The 21973-nt window shown below is 44.2% G+C and overlaps 1 protein-coding gene across 10 annotated transcripts in view; it reads right to left on the bottom strand.

Annotated features, from left to right (window-relative positions):
* Positions 1-21973, bottom strand: part of MAP7 (microtubule associated protein 7) — a 657230-nt gene that overhangs the window by 425350 nt on the left and 209907 nt on the right. Inside the window, exon 1 of one of the 10 annotated variants that reach the window (XM_069234661.1) lies at positions 20213-20400. The exons of 8 other annotated variants lie outside the window; for them this stretch is intronic. In XM_069234661.1, coding sequence (XP_069090762.1) covers positions 20213-20255 — 43 coding nt within the window. In that variant the 5' untranslated portion in view covers positions 20256-20400. Of the gene's footprint in view, positions 1-20208; positions 20401-21973 lie in introns of those variants that run through there. One more of the 10 variants, XM_069234662.1, reaches the window with a different exon arrangement.

The raw sequence follows: 21973 nt of genomic DNA, 5'->3' as shown, positions 1-21973 counted from the left end.
CCTCTTCTGACCTTTCACAGGCCAAGAAGGGGTCTTAAAATGTTGTAAAAAATGTGACTGAAGCTAGTGAGTGGGAATGTTCCCTGAGGACTCCCCAAATAATGTGATAAAAGTTTCCAGGGGCTAACGTACCAACTTTGGGCATTTTTGGAGATGGCTATCGTCTTTGGCCTCACTACACTTGAGCTCTGATGGCTTGGGATGTGTGTGGGGAGTGTACTATGGTAATATTGGTGTCCTCCCACATCTAAAATCCAGTTTGTGCCAGGTCCTGTACCCACAACATATTCAGACACAGAAGTCTGGTAGAACAAAAGCAGTTTTTAGCAACCAGACAGAAAATGCACAATAATTATTTTGGCATACTGCCTTCACCCTCTGAAGTACACTCTAAGCGTTACATGAAAAATCCAAGCAAGTTTTTCACAGGCTGTGACACTAATGTGAAAAGGGACCCACTATAATTGGGGGAAAAAGAAGGACCCTGCCTAAGTGTCAGCCAGCATTTGCTTGTAACAGGAGGGTGCTCTTTGAAGTTCCTCCCCAAGTGTCATGACAAACCACAGCAGACTTGTCAATCCAGATGTGACATTCAAGCAGGATGTGACACTTTAATGTCAAAAAGGATTCTCAACCCCATCTTGCATATTCAGGTTCATGTTCAAATCCCTCCTGGGAGCAGGTTCACACCTCATTCACTACTGTTCAAATATTATTTACTGGATGGCAGAAGTGGACAGAAAAATTAAGATTTAGCTCAGAGGAACTTCAGGCAGGCCAATGGTAACTATCTAAAAGTTACCTTTCCTAAATATTTATTACAAATCCAAGTTACTCAGTGAATTGCGCTTGCAATAAATATTTCCTAAAGTGAAATTTCTAGCTAGAGATTTTAAACTTATTGCCCAGCCAAGGAACAATGGTAGACCGGTGGGTTTTACAGTTCTACTGTAGTGGGTAGCACATTGCAGCATTTAAGTAACAGATTTTAGGTATACTTGGGACTTCTAAAACCTCGAATGCTGGTGAGGGTCAGAGCTTTGAACGTGGATCCCAAACGTACATGAAAAAAACAGAATCTTTCCCTTCATCCACTAACCACCGTACTCAGTAAGATCTGAGAACGCCTTCAATTTACACATCTACGAGTGGAGGACCAACTTATGTGCAAATGATAAGTTTTTATTTCAGATGTATTAAACAAATGCTCATAATAGGAGACAAAAATACAGGCGAGCACATTGAATTTCTACAGCTGCAGTGAATGGGTGTGTGGCACAATATGACAAAGATATACCATATTATAAAGAATTTAGATGAAATGAAACAGTTACTGGGTAAAAGAAAAATGAGAGGAGAAGGTATTCTAAACTGCTGTCCCCAGGAAGGGGCAAGACCTCACCTATTGGTTTGCCCAGCTGCTTTGTTTCCATTACAGGAAGAATCATTTCATTAACAATTGATGCCAGTTATACCTGCATTTCATACTGCTGTGGTTTTACTGGATTTCAACAAACCGACACCCCTCTTTCACTTTATATGGTTATGTGAAAGAAATCTTGCAGTGAACAAAGTGACAGTGTAACAAATGGATGTTCAAGGCCCCTCGGGCATATGCTAGCAGCTCACACCTAGCATGCAATGTCACACAAACATGTTAAATTAGGACAGCAAGAATTTAATGGAAGCACCATAAAGTCCGCCAAATGACGAAAGCAGCACTAACTTGTAATAGAATCCCCACGTGTACAAAGGATGCACCCATGATGAAATATTATAAATATTATAGCAAAATACAGAAAAACGGACCAGTTCCCCGACTCGCAAACACTATTGACTAACCAGAAAAAAACGGATCAGCAGTACAGATAAACGTGTCTGAAAACTATTTTAAAATCCTTAATGAGTATCAAAGGGAAGAGATGTGGCCTAACAAGAACTGCCAACACCTGAACACGGGGAACCTGCTTCGGTTTTGGGCAAATCACTTAATTTCCCTGTGTCTAAAAGGGAAAAACGTGTAGCTTAGAACCAGATTTAGAGTTTGGATGACGGGCTATTCTGTCACAAACGTGACATAGCTTACATAATGCAAAAATAGGATATTGTTTGAAAGTTGGATATTTCAGGAAGAAAGTGTTAAATTATAAATCAACACGTGGTATGTCAGTAATGAGATATATTGGGGACTAGTGGTATTTTTAATATGAGTTTTTTGTAAAGCTGTGGTCATTATATTACATAAACAATACTTTTTATTGTGAGGAGAACGGCTTGGGTAACATTGATTGGTTCAAGTTTGGGAGTAAGATTGCTTTTTTAATTAAATAAATAAAAAAATTCCATATGATATGAAAATGTTTTGAACTAACTAGAGTTTGGCAGGATAGACACCAGGATGTTGGGTCAGAGCACAAATGGTGATATTTACGGGGTTTGAGTATTTAAGATTACCAGTTGTTGAGGCCTGCAAGTGCAGAGGTTAATGACGGTTGAGAACATTGCAGGTGTTACATTTATTTTAAAACAAACTTACAGTCACAAGCGTGGTGCTGGCGGCACGTGAAGGATACAATCAATGAAATGGGAAAGGAAGTTCAACTTTTTTGGTTAATAGTGTTGCCGTACATAGGAGCGTATGGTGGCCATCTTTGAAGGTTGGGAAAATGTTCATCACACATTACAGAGGATAAATGTTTATTTCTAGTCAGGAACAATCAGAATGGTTCTTACGACCATTTTATCTTTAGTCCCAATGAATTTACAGTTCAGAGCATGGCAGATAATGAGCAAGGATAGGAGAAGGGAATTATTTTGTGCTAGTGTTTGGTTTTTATCTGCATTAAGTCAAAATTATAAAAAATATATCTCATTGGTTTTCCATTAGACATTGGTCGTCATGAAACCAGAGGAATTGGTGGATGCAAAGGTTAGGCAGTATATGGAGTAATCATTTGTCGATTTAGCTGAGAAGGTGGATAAAAGAACTGATAGTTGTGTTGAGAAGCATGTGAAGGAGAAAGCTGTACATAAGAGAGCAGATGAGAGGATAAGTAATAGTCAGTAGAGGAGGAGGAACCTATGGGCAGTTATTCTAAGAAAGAGGGAGTAAAAAGGACACAAATGAAGAAACATATTGAAATACATGATGAAACCTCACGGTTTGGATGCATGGTTCCGGTAGTTGGGTCTGCTATAAAGGCAAAAGGAGGCGCTATAAAGGCGAAGCTGAAGTCATAATGTGGTGTTTTGTGATGGTTCTTCCACAAGTGCTGATGTGGAGTTAACATGTTCTTCAGATTTTGATTCAGATAACATAAAACAAAATAAAAGCAAAAAGGAGGCTAAAACAAAATAAAAGCAAAAAGGAGGCTAAAAAAAAATCAAGGGGAATACAGGTGATATTGTGGATCCATTAGGTGAGGTTTTGTTTGATCCTCTTATGCAACATGCTTTGTCACCACAATGGACTCTGGCAGAGCATGTGGCTCAGTAAATATCCTTTTGGATTTGTAGATAGATTCTAAGGAGGTGCGGACATGTCTAAGGTTAGAATGTCCAAGTTCTACTTTAATGATAAAGGCTGCTAACATACCGGAATTGGATCCAAAGATGTTGAGTTTTCTCAATAAAACAGGACGAGATTCTAGAAAGGGATTGGATAAAACCTTGAAAAGATGTCAGGATAGACTGTTGGACATCCTGGGACCACTCACGAAGGTGTTTGATTTTTGTCAGGAGGCTTATACAAATAAAACAGGGTTAAATACGTCTGAATTATGTCAATTAGTCCAGAGGTCGATTTTTCTTACAGGTAAAATGTGGCTTTATGCATGGAAAGACAAAAAAGTATCTTAATGAAAATTGACCCAAACTTGTCTGATTCGGCAAGTAGAGTTTGGAGAGTAAAGTGTTGGCATGTTGTTTGGAGAGGAATTTATCAGGGATAAGTCTAGATAAGTGGGCACATGTAATTCCCTTTAGAAAGTGCAGAAGGATATGCGAAAGGTTTTTTGCAGGGCTGGGAGAATGCAGGGTTGATTCCCCAGCCGAGACCAAGGGATTGCTCATGGATCTTTCACACGAGGAGTCAGACCCTATGGTTATGGATTCAGAGCAGAGTGTATTCTATTCACAAAGGCAACAAGCAAGGACTTGAGGAACTCTTAGTGAGAGGAGAGGAAGAGGCTCAGCAGGTGCGTTGAAGCAAAGATCCTATATAAACCCATATAAAGCTGGGAGGCACACTAACTCAGTTTGTTGCAAGGTGTGGAGAAATAACTTTAGATCCTTGGGTCTTAGAGACAATAAGGGGTTTTCGTATAGATTTTATAAGTATCCCATTGTCAGGCGAGGACTCCAAAGACCAAGAGGAATTGGTAAGTCAAGAAGTAATTGCATTGTTCGAAAAAGGTGCAATAGAAAAGGTAGTAAACACCCCAGGTTGCTTTGAGAGCAATATTTTCTTAGTCGAGAAAAAAGACAAAGGGATAAGGCCGTGATACATTTGAGAGAGTTGAAAGACTGGGAGTGTGTTAGTCACTTCAAAATGGAAGGAATTCATATGTTAAGAAAGGGAGATTGGTTGACGAGATTGGACCTGAAAGACACATATTTGACAATTCCAGTATGTGTGGAACACAGAGTATCTGCAATTCAGATGGAAAGGGAAGCATTGGAGGTTCAAGAGTCTTCCATTTGGCCTAAAAGCGGCACCATGGTGCTTTACAAAAGTAATGAGACCAGTGATAGCTTGGTTATGTTAAAGTGGAATTCGAATAATAGTGTATTTGGACGATGTGTTGAAAATGGTGGAGGACAGAAGTCTGATGTTGGAACAAATCGATCTTGTGGTGCATCTATTGGAGGATTTGGGTCTCATTGTGAATCAGGACAAATCATGTTTGATATCTGCACAGCAGATAACATTTTTAGTTTTTCAGATAGAGGCCTTGGCAGGTGTGTTGAAATTACCGATGGAGAAAGTGAGGAAGATTTGCAGAGAGTTATGGAGAATGAGGAATTCAGATTGGATCACGTTGCAGCAGTTAGCAAAGTTGTTGGGTCTCCTTTCAGTGTCAATACAGGCTATTTTCCAGCAACCCTACATTACAGAGCTCTACAGAGACTAAAGGGTTATCATTTGTGCTTGGGAGCAAAGTATTCTCAGAAAGTGAGAACGAATCAAGAGACGATAGAGGAACTGCATTGTTGATGAATATGGATGCATGGAATGAAAAAGCAATATTTGGAGAAGTTCCAGAGATGGTGATCAAATCAGATGCAAGGCTGAGTGGCTGGGAGGCCAGTTGTGGTTCGGTAACAGGGGGGGGGAACTATGGTCCAAGATAAGAGAAAGATGCATATAAATTGTTTGGAACTGTTAGTAGGGTCTTTTGCAGTAAGAGGTTTTCTGAAGAATCGAGTAAAGTGTTGTGCATTGTTGAAGATGGACAATGTAACAGCGGTGCGATATGTCAACCAAATGGGGGGGGGGGGCCTCGTGCCAAGGGCTTAGCAGACTTGGCAAAAGAGTTTTGGAAATTTTCTTTGAAAAGAAGCATCATGATTCAGGCTTAGTATATTCTAGGAAAGCTCAATCTAAATGTGGATTTGGGTTCAAGGAATCTTGTAGATTCAAGCAAATGGAGGCTGAACAGGAAAGTGTTCATGAAGTTAGCAGAATTGTGGGGACCTTTGGAAGTGGATCTGTTTGCGGACAGACTGAATGCTCAGCTGTAGATATTTTACAGTTGGAAACCAGATCCAAAAGCGAGGAGCACAGATGCTTTTCTACAGGAGTGGGGGAAAGGAAGGCTGTATGCATTTCCTCCATTCTCAATGATACAGAGGGTACTAATAAAAGTGAGGAGAGAGAGAGAGCAGAGTTGCTACTGATTACTCCTTTTTGGAAATCATGGTATGGTTTCTGGATGTAATGAGTTTGTTAAAGGATGACCCAGTTCTGTTGCCATGTTTTAAATAGTTGTTGACAGATGCCCTGGGGAATTAATACAAGTTGATAATTCAGGGTCAGTTAAGATTAATGGCTTGGATGATTTCAGGTGAGTGTGGCAAGTGTCTGGCTTATCGAAGGAGGCTACAGAATATATTAAGGAGTTGTGGGCGCCAGGAATAACCAAGGCATATATGTCAGCATGGGGAGATGGAGCAGTTGGTGTGTGGCAAGGGATTTGGATTCTGTATCAGCATTGGTAGTGGAGGTCGTACTTATTTTGGCTGAATTGTTTAAAAAAGGTTTGGCATGCAATTCTGTGAAGTTAAGTAGATCTGCAATTGCGGCACTTCATGAGTTAGACTGAGTTCCAGTTAGCCAGCATGTCTTAGTGAGGAGGATTATTAAGAGTGTTAGATTGGAGGTACCTCCTAGAGCAAAGTTTTCTTCATTGTGGGATGTTTCTCAGGTGTTAAAGAAAGTTGAGAGTAGAGGTGCTAATCAGTTGATGACAATGACGTTGCTACCCTGGAAATTGACAATTTTGCTTTGTATAGTGCCTTATAGGAAGTTTGATATTAGATCCTTGGAGGTGAATTTTAGGACATATAAACCTGAGGGTGTATGTTTTGAATTAAGGAAAAAGGACGAAGACTATGTCCAGGACTATTTTTTATCCTAAACTAGAAAGACATGAGAATTTGTGTGTAGTGCGTTGTTTGAAAGAGTATGAGAAAACAACAGTTGAATTGAGGGCAAGAGGATGTTCACAATTGTTGATTTCTTTTAAGTATCCTTTTAGGGCAGTCTGCACCTACTTTAGCTAGGTGAGTTAAGGAGGTTATGAAAAAGGCAGGTATTGATGTTAATGTGCTTGGTGCACATTCTGCCAGGGGAGCAATGGCAAGTAAAGCCTTTTTTGTCGGGGCCAGTCTGAGCAGTATTATGAAGGCTGCAGATTGGTCTAATGATTCAACATTTAAACATTTGTATTTTAAACCTGTGGAAAGTGCTGTACAAAAGCTTATGGGTGAGCTTTGAACATGTATAATATTGGCCTCTGGGCCTTGCCAAAAAATGCTGATTTTCCACAGTTTTAATAGGTAGAACATCAAGATTTTATTAAAGGCACAGAGGCTGATATTATCCCTCCATTTCTTATGCCCGTCCCTGTTTTTTTGTTTATTTTACAGGACAAAGATGAAATGACTATTTCAGCAGAAGTGGGGATGTTATCAAGATCGCTTGGATAGGACAGTTGTTGGATTATCAATTAATTATTGGGGACTTTCAAGTTTAACAATTCATGATTTGCAGCAAAAAGAAGGAATGCATATTCAGGGTTTATATGCATGTTTTAAAGATTCTAGAGTGTTTTTAGTGTTCTAATTCTAAATTCTTGTTGCTGCTGTGTGTGAGGGTAATAAAAATTAATGCATAATATCAGCTTCTGTGGCTTTAATAAATCTTGATTTTCTACCCATGACAACTGTGGAAAGTAAGCATTTTCCATCACAGCAAAATTACATTGACATCTGCACTTTACGTATGGAAAGAAATTCAACTAATGCATCCAGTACAGAATAAAATGTTTTGTTGAGTCGAAATATCTGTCCTTGTTCTCTGCAGCACAGCTTCATTTTTATGGTATGGCTCACTAAAGAGGGGTTTTACATCCGATCACACGTTGGATCACAGGAGTACGTGTTTTGATTGGGCTGATGTCAAGTGCTTTGAACAAAAAGTGCTTGCTCTCTACACAGCTGTGATAATTTTATTTACCCAGCTGCCTGAGCTTGAACTTTCAGGGGAAGAGACATTGCAATACTATTTAAGTGTCTTAGATAACTAGATAGTTTGTGGTGTTTTTCTCTGGCAGCAAGCACAGACGGGAGGATGGCAGACCTTATCGCCTGACCTTTTAACCTACACCAATATTATTCTACAGTTCTTTGCTATATATATATATATATATATATATATATATATACACATACATACACACACATACATACACACACACACACACACACATATACACACAAATCCATCTCTTGCTATTTACTGGTAATGCTTCACATTATGATACAACATCCCTTTAAAGACCGAACTATAGGAATTGCCAATCCTGGTTAACCTGTGTTAACTGCTACACAAAGAGCACGAGACGTCTTATAGTTCCGTAAGATGATCTAGCAAAACGAATGAAGGCAACAAGCAGTAAAATATTAATAGTGTGTTCATGCACACTTTTTCACAAGCAAGAAAACATCACTCATGCTAAAACGTAGAGCAGCAAATAAATTAACTACATCTCAAAAAGTATAATTGAGGAACATGCATAAAAGAAATGCAGCCCTCTCGAATTTTGAGGTTTTTGTCATCTAGTTATTTTGAAATATACACTGATTTATATTGTGTAATGGCATTTTTATGTCAACATGTAGGGCAGTGTCTTGGATCAACTTATACACAGAAGTTTACTCACTTGTCTACTGTCTTGTTAGTTGTTTAGCCATTTCTGTTTTAACTCCACACCCACTTCCTTTGCTCTTAAAGATTGTTTTTTGTTTTGTTCACTTTTCAAAATGTAAATGTTAGCTTTAGCACAATTACCTAGATGATGTGCTTTCTATAACTGTTTATAGATTCTATTTGTTGCTCCCCAGACATCAAACATTTTGAGAAGATCATCTTAACTCAGAATTATATGTGGTCCACCATATGCAAGTCAAAGCAACTTGCCTGAATCCCTGTGCGTGCTGTAGGTTTCTTATAAAACGGTTTTGTTACAGCAATGCAGATGTAGCACCGTAAGACAGTGAAAAAAAAGCTTTTTTCAGTAGAAAGCTACCAGTAGTAGCAATTGCCTGCCTGAGAACAACCCAGTTTCAACTGACCCAATTCATTCTCATACAGCTAGCACCAGTACCTTGGATTGCATGGTGTTCAGGTTTACGGCACTGCACTAAGATGATCCCCAGACAGGTCCACTGTCCTTTGCATGGTAAATGGGCGTGCTCCAAGTACGCAAATGCTTTATTAATTGGCCGTAATATAACACTACTCTAGCCTAAGTGCAGAGATACTGGCCTGTCCCTGGTCATGCGAAGCTTGGAACTTATTCTGTGACCAGCAGGGGTGCACAAAGTATACCCTTATGGTGGACATACGATTACTGTCCATGCTCGAGCCAAGATAAAAAGCAGTGGTGGCAGCATACAGAGTTTTGTGAACAAGTGTGTGACAAGACCTTTTCCCTGCATCAGGGAGAGGATAATCTACTGAAACCCCTCAAAACTTCTGATATTATATAAACCTCAAATCCTTACACTGACATTCCATGTGTCTGAATGTGTGCGGGTGTGTCATGTGTGAGTATTTGCAGCATATTTCAAGTATGTATGTGCAGTGAGTGGGCAGTACATGCATGGTAGCAGGAATCAGTGTGTGCTAAGTGTCCAAGAATGGGGAACAGTGCAATCTGTTAGGGAATGCCTAATTTAGGAAGGCACAAGATAAAGTGTGGCTATATATTTGCTAGACAGCGGAAGTGTACTCCCTGTACTCATGTGGCTGGAAGGTGCAAACCCAGGTAAAGAAGTGAAGAACTCAGACAGTTCAATGATAGTCGTGTTAAAAAATGGTTGCTTATTAGTTTTTTCTCAATACTGTCACTTTATAGATAGTATGGCGGAGAGGCGGGACTGCAGTTTCTTTTGTTAAAAGTGAGGAAGTTGTAGGCAGGGCTTGTCCTTTTCTTTTCCAGATTAATGCTCCAGGAAAGCTGAGACCGGTGCAGACATTTTACATTACCCTAGTCTTGGATACTCTTGCTTGGAATCAGCATCATTGCTACCTGCTGTGACAGCTATCACCATCACAAAGGCTGTGTCTGATGAACACACAGATCAATGATGCTGATGGATTACCGAACAATGAGTCGGTTCTATCGCTCTGGAGGGCTGGAAGGATTTTCTGGGCAGAGGGAAGAAACCACTAACCTCCCAGAAGGTGCTCTAGGGGGACACACACTCAAATTCCTAAACTATCCGTACTCAAGTATACCTACACCTCAAGGTTGGTCACAATCTTGACCGCTCTGCAGGACCGGCCACAGTTATTCCTTTGTTACAAGAAAATTATTTTTTCTTGTTTAATGACCCTCACCTACTCTAGTAGTAGCATGCTTCCTCATCTGGTCTACCCTGGATCGTAAAATGCCAGGGTGTGCTCAACTGACTTGTGGGAGCTCTTACAAAGATCCTACCGGGGTCCAAAAATACAAATACCATACTGTTCACCAAGGTATCCCTTTATTAAGAGGGACAGTAGGTATGAGTAAAAATAGAAGCAATAGGGGGTATTCGAGTTTTGTTTATGGTCCTATGACCAGTGCTTTAAATGGGCCGGTACTCTCCGGTACTGAGTACCGGCACTTTTTTATTTTGAGAGGGAGAGTACCGGCATATCTCAAGAAAAACGTAATACTTTTAAATGGAGAGTACCGGCACTTCTCAGAAACAAGCAGGTACTCTGTTACAGAGTACCTGCACTTCTATTTTTCCATTTAAAGCACTGCCTATGACCCTAATGTTTGTGTGTCGACATGTTTCAGGATTGTATCTGATGAACAGCCAGAAACTGATATTTGTAAAAGAACCACTCAAAACGGATTCTGAAACTATAGGCAGTGGATCAACATCCCCTCACTGGAAAATGTATTTTACCAGTAGGATCCACACCTCTATGTTCCAGTTCTTCTTGAGTGCTCCTCAAAGTACTTGAAGAGCTGCTGTGTAACCAGGGCTGGTGTTGGATGACAGCTAGAAACCTAGAGTTGAGCGGATAGCACATGAATTCTACACTTTTCACTGATGAGCAGAGGCCCTCCCTAAAGCCTATAAGCGTAAATGCTTGTTAAGGTAGATGTTTAGCTATACAGTAGGAGAGAACGGCCAGGTGGAGAAGTCTAGCATGTTCGCACAATGTGGAATAGCCAGATAAAGCAAGAGACTACAAGAGAACGAAGCCATTTGCAAACTTTGTGTGGAAGTGATCCCCTGGACTCCGTAATGGTACTGGTAATGAACTGTATCAAGTGTTCTACAAAAAAAATCATGTTCCAGTGAAATCGGCAGTCCGCCACGACTAAAACTGGTGCTGACAAGTTTGAGGTCAGAAGTCAGCACCCTGATTGGTCCAGAGGCTCCAAAATGCTGAAGTCCTCCTGTTGTACGAGTGTTCGATCTAAAACTGGCCTAGCAAGGCTGACACTACTTAAGACAAGTCTGTCTCCACAGCCACGACATCTCAGACGTTGCACACCAGAGAAGCAGGACCACTTGCACACGTCCACCCAGACCCACCAAACTGCAACTCCAAAAGGCAGCAAAAAAAGACTACTTTATTAAAGCCACAAGACTTGAAAAGTGAACTGACCTTTTGGGCAAGCATATGCCTTGGGTGTGATTGACTGAACTGTACCTGTACCTTGTACACCAGATCTCAGAATAGATGCCAGTGATAACAGACAATGTGGATCTTTGTTAGCGGGATGAGTGGTACAAAAGGGCCTGAAGTTAAAACACAACAGGATTATAACCATGTGCCAAGCATTTCCCTAAATGTACTAAGTAGTATTATGTTATGCCATGTGATTATAGTATATTCTTTTGTTCAAAAGATAAATATTGGGTCGGCAATAACATTATTGAGTCTGTCAGTCGACTGTAGAATTTTCAGCTGCTGTCCCCCCATAGCAGTGGCAGTTCACGGGAGGGAAAAGGGGTGGGGTGGCGAGGGGGGGATACAACGAAAAAAAATATATATGTATATATATAAACAATAATAACAAATAAAAATTACCTTTAGCGTCACTCCGATCTGCTCCTCCTCTGGACTGCAGGCACCCAGCCTGCCCTGAGTCCAATCCCAACGCTGCTTTCATGCAGCTCCAAGGCAGAGTGGAAGTTTCTGCCTGCTGTCTCCAACCCAGCAATGCAGAGAGAGCCCAGTGTGCATGTGTGTTTGGCCAGCCCAAGACAGGTGGCCAAACATACATGCGCACTGAATGGAAGCGCTGTGCCTCCGTCTCATCTCCGTGACGGCCCTATTTGCCCCTCCACCCCCTTTTACTATGAAACGATAATAAACAGTTTATCATCGTTTTATAGTAAAGGTTTTGCAGCTGCTGGCGGGGGGGGGTGACCCACCCCTGCCCCACAGTACCTCTGTGAGAGACTTTCACTGCGTGCCCTTGCTAGTCTTAGAGGCAGGAGCCAAAAAGTTGTACTTAGCCCAGTTTGTTGACCTGCTGTAGGACAGGTCCCAAAACACAAAAGGGAAACCACCACCACCATCACAGTTATATCCCCAAAACAATCTGTGAACTCTGAACAGGGTTTAAAATCCAAACCTATTTGGGACTGCGCTTAGGAGTGGTCATCTGACAAGTCTATAGAACCTGAATCTTTGAGGACAGGGAAATAAGTGAAGCACTTCCACTTTGCTTGCTTCGGAACTGCAGAACAGAACTCTTACAGACACGGTGCTCATGGGAGTTCCAGGGAGGTAATTTAAACCACCTCTCCGTATGACAAAGCAGAAGTGTAGATAAATGGCTCCCTGTTGCAGTTACCCCCCAGTTTTTGCCTGATATTGATGCAGACTTGACTGAGAAGTGTGCTGGGACCCTGCTAACCAGGCCCCAGCACCAGTGTTCTTTCACTTAAAAATATACCATTGTCTCCACAAGTGGCACACCCCTGGCACACAGAAAAGTCCCTGGTAAAAGGTACCAATGGTACCAAGGGTCCTGTGACCAGGGACGGTCCCTAAGGGCTGCAGCATGTGTTGTGCCCCCCTAAGGGACCCCTCACCTAACATGCACACTGCCACTGCAGATTGTGTGTATTGGTGGGGAGAAAAAGGCAAAGTCGACATGGCATCCCCCTCAGGATGCCATGCCCACAAAATACTGCCTGTGACATAGGTAAGTCACCCCTCTAGCAGACCTTCCAGCCCAAAGGCAGGGTGCACTATACGACAGGCGAGGGCATAGCTGCATGAGCCCCTACAGTGTCTAAGTCCATTCTTGGACATTGTACGTGCGGTGTGGTCATATTAAGTATATGTCTGGGAGTTTGTCAAAATGAACTCCACAGTTCCATAATGACTACACTGAATACTGGGAAGTTTGGTATAAAACTTCTCAGAATAATAAACCCACACTTATACCAGTGATGGACTTATTACAAAATGAACACACAGAGCATCTTAGAGCTTCCCCCTGTATTTTAACCAATCCTTCCGTGTAGGACTGACTGGTCTGTGCTTGCCTGCCACTGAGACGAGTTATTGAACCCATGGGGTGAGAGCCTTTGTGCTCTGAGGCCAGAAACAAAGCCTACACTGGATGGAGGTGCTTCACACCTCCCCCCTGCAGGAACTGTAACACCGAGCAGTGAGCCTCAAAGGTTCAGGCTTTGTGTTACAGTGCCTCAGGGCACCCCAGATAGTGGAGATACCTGCCCCTCCGGACACAGCCCCTACTTTTGTCGGCAAGTCCAGAGAAGATAATGAGAAAAACACAGAGGAGTCACCCACCAGTCAGGACAGCCCCTAAGGTGTCCTGAGCTGAGGTGAACCCTGCCTTAAAAAATCCTTCATCTTGGTTTTGGAGGATTCCCCCAATAGGAATAGGGATGTGCCCCCCTCCCCTCAGGGAGGAGGCACAAAGAGGGTGTAGCCACCCTCCAGGACAGTAGCCATTAGCTACTGCCCCCAGACCTGAACACACCCCTAAATTCAGTATTTAGGGGTGACCCGAACCCAGGAAATTAGATTCCTGCAACCTGAAGAAAAAAGGACTGCTGACCTAAAAGCCCTGCAGAGACGACGGAGACGACAACTGACTTTGCCCCAGCCCTACTGGCCTTTCTCCAGACTCAAAGAACCTGCACAGGGATGCATCCAGCTGGACCAGTGACCTCTGAGAACTCAGAGTACTGCCCAGCACCTAAAGGACCAAGACCCTCACGAGAACATCGGCACTGTTCAGATACTGCAACAACTTTGCAACTTTAAAGAGACTCTCACTTCACGGCAGAAGCGTAAGACTTCACACACTGCACCCAACGCCCCCGGCTCATGTCCAGGACAACCAACACCGCACGGAGGACTCCCATGTGACTCCAATGACGTGGACACCTTGAGTCGACCCCCCTGTACCCCACAGCGATGCCTGCAGAGAGGTCCCATAGGCTCCCCCTGACCTCGCAGCCCCCAGGACCGAGAGGAACCACCTACCAGTGCAGGAGTGACCAGCAGGCGGTCCCTCATCCTAGCCCAGTTGGTGGCTGGCCCGCGAAACCCCCCTGTGCCCTGCCTACATCGCCAGAGTGACCCCCGGGTTCCTCCATTCCTTTCTATAGCAAACCAGACACCTACTTTGCACACTGAACCCGTCTGCCCCTGTGCCACTGAGGGTGTGTTTTGTGTGCCTGTGTGTGTGTCCCCAGTGCTCTACAAAACCCCCCTGGCCTGCTCCCCGAGGACGCAGGTACTTAACTGCTAGCAGACTGGAACCGGAGCACCCCTGTTCTTCATAGGCACCAAAGTGTTTTGGACCATCCTTTGACCTCTGCACCTGACCGGCCCTGTGTTGCTGGTGCTGTGGCTTTGGGGTTGCCTTGAACACCCAACGGTGGGTTAACTATGGCCACTGGAGACTGACTGTGTAAGTGCTTTACTTACCTGAGAAACCTAACCAACCTTACCTCCCCCAGCAACTGTTGCTTTTTACACTGTGTCCACTTTTAAAATAGCTTATTGCCATTTTAACCAAAACTGTGTATACTACTGTTTTAAATCAAAGTTCTATACTTACCTGTGTGAAGTACCTTGCATTTTATGTATTTACCTCAAATCTTATGGTTCTAAAAATAAAGAAAATATATTTTTCTATATAAAACCTATTTGCCTGGAATTAAGTCTTTGAGTGTGTGTTCCTCATTTATTGCCTGTGTGTGTACAACAAATGCTTAACACTACCCTCTGATAAGCCTACTGCTTGACCACACTACCACAAAATAGAGCATTATCTAATTTTGCCACTATCAACCTCTAAGAGGAACCCTTGGACTCTGTGCACACTATCTCTCACTTTGAGATAGTATATACAGAGTCAACTTCCTACAAAAAGTTACAGAACAGGATTAACACTCCATAGGAGAAAAGAATTGTCTGTCTGTATAAAGCATACAAATAAATATCCTATATATTTTAGTGTTGCATTCGTGATGTAACGAATGCGCACTAAGGGAGAAAACACTATTGCAATCAAAGGGGTGCTGGGGCAGCAACCCCTGTAAATCGGACTGTGTTGGTCAAGCCCGAGTCATGTTACAGAGTTTATAAAGTGCGAGACCCGAAGGGGCAGTGAGGTTAATGTGACCTGCCGGACTCGCAGTAAAACCACACTATATTGTGTACGTGTGATCTGTGGGCCTTGTGCCCAGCAATACATAACGTGCGCCCGCTGTGCGCACCAGTAACCACATGCATTAACAGTGTACACCAGTGATAGTCGATCCAGCTGGGGAGACTGGAGATAGGACGACACCACAAACTGGCGACAAGGGCGGTATGGAGGACAACGAGGAACACGTGCGCACCTCAGCACGGAGACCGAAGATTGTGCTGAAAAAAGAAAACACACACACATGCAAGGCCAAAGTATCGGTAGAGGGCTGAAGTGGCTACAATCACCCAGTGGTCCACCCGGCATGAGTTGCAAATGAAAGAACACCCACAGTATTTAAGTGATCAACCTGCAGGTAAGAACTAGGCCACCACTCCCTGGAGCATCACAGTGGCAAGGAAGAGTACTCACCTGCACCAGCATAAAGTTGCAATAACTGGATCAGAGGTAAGTGGTGCATGTCCAAAAAATAAATTAGAGCGCGAGATATATATATATATATATATATATAAAATTCACAAGGAAACATGTCCAACATACCCCCTGCAGAGCCCATCATAGAAGGGGCCTGTCTGCACAAGCATCCAGGTGGAAAGACTGGGTAGAGCGCATGACCCTGTACTTTGATGTGATGAAGACAGAAGATGACAGAAGGAGAGCCATGATCCTACACCTGGGAGGCAAGGAACGGCAAAGAATCTCCAAAACGCTACCAGAAGCTGACCCCAGAACGCATGCAACCCTGATCACCTCACTCAATGTGTACTTTGCACCAATGGTGTACACAGACTATGAACGATTCATATTCCGACAAGCCAGGCAAGACAGTGAGTCAATTGACGTGTTCCACATAGACTTATGGAGCTAGCGAGCACCGTTGGTTTTGAAAATGAGAGTGAAGAGATAAGAGGCCAGATCATCCGGGTTGTGCCTTAGCCAAACAGAGAGCGCATTTTGGAAGAACCTGGCAAATCACTCACCGGCATTCTAATGATAGGGAGAAACAAAGAAAGAACCTATCAACGCCATCACGTCAGCCAGCCCCCGGAAAAAGCACACATAGAGAGACCCTATGGAAATCATGCGGATACTGCGGGGGTCACCCTCAGCGCTTTGCAAACTTCCCTGGTAAAGGAAAAAGATGTGCAGCCTGTGGCAAATACAATCACTTCACCAAGGTATGCTGATCAAGTGAAAAAGGGGCCACCCCAGCCCACGTCAACACCCCAACAGACCAGCAGAGCGACAGGAATTATGACAAGTCAGAACACACTGTCCATACTGTGTTCATAGTGGGCACGAAGACAGGAGGGGCAGGGCCCTCCCACCTCCTACAATGTCACCTACGAGTGGGCATCCAGCTGGTGCTAGCCACCATGGACACTGGGGCATCAATCAACCTGTTGTCAAGAGAGATATACGACAACCTACACTCTCTCCCACAGCTACACAAAGCACTGGTGAAAGTCTTCACATATGGCCAACGCCAACTTCTACACATCCATGGGAAGTTCCAAGCTCCCATCACCCATGAATCGGAAGTGTATACCTCAACTAAGTCACAGAAAGAAGGGCACGGAATACTGCTGGGATGCCAAATGGCTGAGGCGTTGAAGATAGTCACCTTCGCCCTCGGGGTCCAACAGGAAAGTGTCACACATTCTCGAAGAGTTTCCTGATGTGTTCAGAGGAATTAGGTGTCTAAGAGTGAAGGAAGTGACGCTTCACATCGACCCAACCATGAAACCAGTGGCTCTGAGACACTGCCAGATTGCATTCCAGTTGAGACCCCAAGTCCAGATAGAGCTTGCAAAACTGGAAGATGAAGGAATTAACAAGGGGGCCTACCCCTTGGGTCTCCCCCATAGTGGTGACGAGAAAACCGAAACAGCCAGGGGAGGTCCTCATATGTGTGGATATGAGACTGCCCAAAGTTGCTATCAAACGTGAATGGCATCTCACACCTACTGTTGATTACCTCCTCACCGAGGTGCCTGCTGGTTCTCCAAAGTGGGCCTTCGTTCGGGATATCATGAGCTCACCCTGGCTGAAGAATCAAGGTACATCACTACCTTAAATGCACCCGAGACTCCAGCTGAGGAGGAAGAAGCCAAAGAGACTAAAGAATATGTTTGTTATGTTGTGGACCGGTCTTGTCCCCTCCTGCTATCTCTAGAACAGATACAGCAAGCCAAGGATGAATGTCTGCAGCAGGCGTTGAGGGCAGTAAAATCCAATCAGTGGCACAAGTTCAAGGAGAGCTGGGCTCAGTAAACACCTGAAGCACAACGAGTCCTAAAAGCTTATATCAAGTTAATCAGGAACTGGTTGCTGCTCCCAGAGGATGCCTACTGAGGGGCCATTGGCTAGTCTACACACCCAAGTGATACAGCTGGCCCACACCAGCCACCAAGGTATGATGAAGACAAAAAACAGGTTGCGGGCCAAAGTCTGGTTCCCCCTGATGGATGTGCAAGTTGAAACTCTAGTTCGGATGTGCCCATGGTGTCGCGTCTGGAGCCCGTAATAATTGAGGAAGGGCCTAAGCAGCCTTGGGTATGTGCTAGTCTTGATTTCGGTAGCCTTCCAGATGGGAGGCACACATTGTGATCATTGATGACTATTCCAAATGCTCTGAGGTGGAGATTCTGACCTCTTTGACGGCTCAAGAGGTCTTACCCAAGCTAGAGAAAATAAGGGCCACCCATGGACTGCTTAAAGAACTGAGAACTGACAATGTGCCTCCTTTTCACAGTCATGAAGTCGCTGAGTACCTGAAGTCCTGGAACATTCACCACAAACGCATTACTACCTGTTGGCCACAGGCCAACGGGGAGGTGGAAAGATTCATGCGGACCATCAATAAGGTAATCAGGATCGCTCATGCTAACCTTCAGCCTTATGACTGGGCCATCTATGCTTTTATGTGAGAATATAGACAGACGCCTCACTCCACCACTGGTCAAGCTCCTGGCCGTATGCTGATGGACCAAGTGGCACATGACTCCATTCCTCGCCATCCTGAATGGACTCCAGCCACCATTGACCTAGGGAGATCCTTTGCCTGGCGTCAGAAGTCAAACATCAGGCCAAGCTAACAGCACCGGGCTAGACCTTCAAAGCTACAAGTGGGGGATTCAGTTCTCCTCAAATGTCGGAGTACCGACAGCAAGTTTCAGCTTCCCTTCGAACGGTCTCCCTGGCCCATCACCCACATTCGTGGCACCAAAGTGACTGCTCAACAAGGCGAGGAAGAGGTGTCCCGGAACGTGTCATTTCAAGAAAATTCACATGTCCCCACTGTCCACCCCAGAGTTGGTGGGTGATGAACTGGGCAGTGAACAGGGAGATACCTTCTCAACAGATGACTCCTCCGAAGCGGCCACACCTAGGATGATGAGCAACTGGGAGGATCTGCCCTGACCAGGTCACCAACAGCTGGAGGTGAGAGAGCGCCTCGCATCAGGAGGAAGGAGTGGGAGGACCCACTATAACCTGAGGACTAACCCAGCACCGTCATCATTGCTGCAGCATCACGTAAGTATGAATGACTCGGGTTGGTGCGGCTGGGTGGACTAAGAGGGGGTGTGGCGAGCCCGTTTGAAGTGTTCTTAATTTTGTTAAAATAAAGGAGGAATGTAGTTTTGCAATTGTGATGTAACGAATGTGCTCTACGGGAGGACACTATTGCAATCCCAGGAGTGCTGGGGCAGCAACCCTTGTAATTCGGGCTGTGTTGATCACGCCCCGAGTCATGTGACACAGTTAATAAAGTGCGAGACCCGAAGGGGCAGTGAGGTTAATGTGACCCGCCGGACTATCATTAAAACCACACTACATTGTGTCCGTGTGATCTGTGGGCCTCGTGCCCAGCAATACATAACAAACGCCCCGCTGTGCGCACCAGTGACCGCGTGTGTTTACAGTGCGCACCAGTGATCGTCGCTCCAACTGGGGAGGCCGGAGATCGGATGACACCACATATATAATGCATATTTCTGTCAGGTACCACTCTTTTAAATGCTCCCACTTTCTGCAGACGGGAATGGAGGCACAGTGCACACCACTGGGCCGTGACCCCAACACTCTAACATCCTCTTCTTCAGACTCCTGACGACATAAGCTTCGGTCAATGAAACAATCAAAACAGTTAAACTTTCAAGGAGTCAGGGCAGCCCTTGTTTGTCTGCCTGGTGAGCAAGTACCCTGAAGGGAATGCAAGGAGACAGGTAAAGCTGAATAAAGCAAATATGCAATACACATCGGGATCAAAGACGCTTAAAGTCTACTCAAAAGTCTAGCTTGGATGAATTTAGGCATTTACAAGGAGAAAACGCCTATCAAACTATGAGACAAGAAACTGGATTAGGAACCTGAAATATATTTAAGTACATATATTCACAACACTCGCTGCAGGTGTATGCCTCTCCACCTTTTAATACGGACACGGGTTAAACTCTCACATTACTCAAAAGACTTGCAGTATCCGCAAAGTGAGCTGCATTTGATTTACTTTGGTCTGACAACTCAACAAGTAGGGAAACCTCGATGAGGGTCAAAGCCAATACCTGCAGGATTTAAACGTGGGCAACAAGGTAAAACCAATGCACTGTCAGAAGTATTTATAAAGATGGAACACCGATTGCCAAAAACATCACGGTCACAGAAATGGGGGAAAGTCTGAAGGTGTACAGTTTTTGTTATCTCCGCCTATTTTTTCCCCAAATCAAGCAGTTTGTACATTTTGCAAATACAGAAAAGTGCTCACCTACTTTTTCCATCACGGCTTCCAGGGTATGTCAGAAGAGCAGCCATTGATTCATACTATAACACTCGGGCTACTGATATGTTCCTTGAAAGCTACATGCCAGAAACAAAATAAACCGCCCCAGAGTAAATGTATGAAGGTCCGTTTTCAGCGACAGAATCCAAAGGAGAAAAAAAAGTGCAGAACCATCCCAGTGTTGTTGCGGAGGTCTGTGTCTTATGTGAGCAGCGGGTCAAAATGGAGTCCGTCACATCGACAGCATCATCAGATTAGACGAGGGAACTCCTTCGAGCAATGCACTGGCACACTGCGTCAGTAGCGAAAGCTGCTTAGCTGCAGCTTATCTTAAACCAACTCAATGCTGGTGCCAGCAGCTGTCTCGTGCTCTCTCACCACATCGAACTGCGCGCTCACAGAAGACAAAAAGAAAACTGTGAAGTTATAATATTGCCGACCTGTGCTTACATAGTTGCCAAGGTTTCAGATTGGTATATGAGACATTTTCATAATTTCAGTGTAATTATGAGTGACATTTCAATGACTGAGTGACACTTTCTCGCAAGCAAAATCAAGCAATGAAAACGCGGGACACACATAAATATCAGCTCTGAGCTGAGCTGGCCTCCTACAGCACCAGAGTCAGGCATGGTGATGGCCCCGGCTGGCGGGTCGCGGGATAATTATTATTTATATGCCGCTGAAACTGATCCGACTGTGGTTCACACACCCCACCATCGCTGGCCACCATTAGGGCCTGCTGTGGTGAGCAGGAGGGGTGGGGGAGGGAGGATTCATCCTACACAGCAGCGGCACCACAAACTTCTTTGCGGTTGCCGCCAAACTAAATGCCGCCCAAATCAACATGCCAGAAGCGCAGTAACTACTGTCTGCCCACTATAGCCTTAGAACCCGCCTTAGCGTGCTCTACTGGCTATTAAAGGCCCGCTCCCGTGTTAAAGGCCCGAGCCGAAGGAGAGGGCCTTTAACAAGGGAGAGGGCCTTTAATAGCCGGTATAGCCCGCTACGGCGGGTTCTAAGGCTATTAGAACATTCTACCATTAGAGGGCAGAATGTTCTCCTAAATAAAACAAAGGCTTCACGGAACCCCCTCAGGCTCCGTGAGGCTTTGTTGACAGCTTCTGCTGTGAACAAAGAAGATTGGAATGTTGGCGCTGCGGGCTTTTACCGGCCAGTAAAAGCCCGGAGCACTCCATTGCTTTCAATGGAGCTGCCAACATTCCAATGTTCTAATAACAGTTACATCAGTTCTGTAATGCACGTGGGTCGGACGACTGCCATGCCGGGGAACGGGAGGAAAGATGGGTCACTGTATCTCTGTTCACACTAACTTCACTTTAGATATTTGCAAGACTACACAGAGTGTGTACTTGACTGCAAGCGCAGCTAGCCAGTAGCCCTTAGCCTGCCGGGAGCAGGCAGCGCACTGTTCACTAAGTCCAGCCCTGCAGCTCACAGTTGACTGCATACTTACCACAGTCTTGTAACAGATTGATCCTTGTGCTAAATAGGAAACTAGAGCCTATGACAGAGGGTATGTTTACAATGTTATTTAAGATGCTAATAAAGAATAGTAAACAATAAAATTTGACAAATGCAAGTGTCTTTTTTCTGTTCAGAAAGATTGTATTTATTTTACAAGCAGGAGAATAAGCACTGCAATCATAACAAAATGCCTCTATGAATGATGCATAAAACACTGGTGTCTATAGACCACAGTGATTGTGATTGATTGTACCTTAACATT

The sequence above is a fragment of the Pleurodeles waltl genome, chromosome 5 (assembly GCF_031143425.1).
Source record: "Pleurodeles waltl isolate 20211129_DDA chromosome 5, aPleWal1.hap1.20221129, whole genome shotgun sequence".
NCBI lineage: Eukaryota > Metazoa > Chordata > Amphibia > Caudata > Salamandridae > Pleurodeles > Pleurodeles waltl.
Note: the sequence above shows the minus strand (reverse complement) of the source record. Positions and strands in the feature narration are given on the sequence as shown.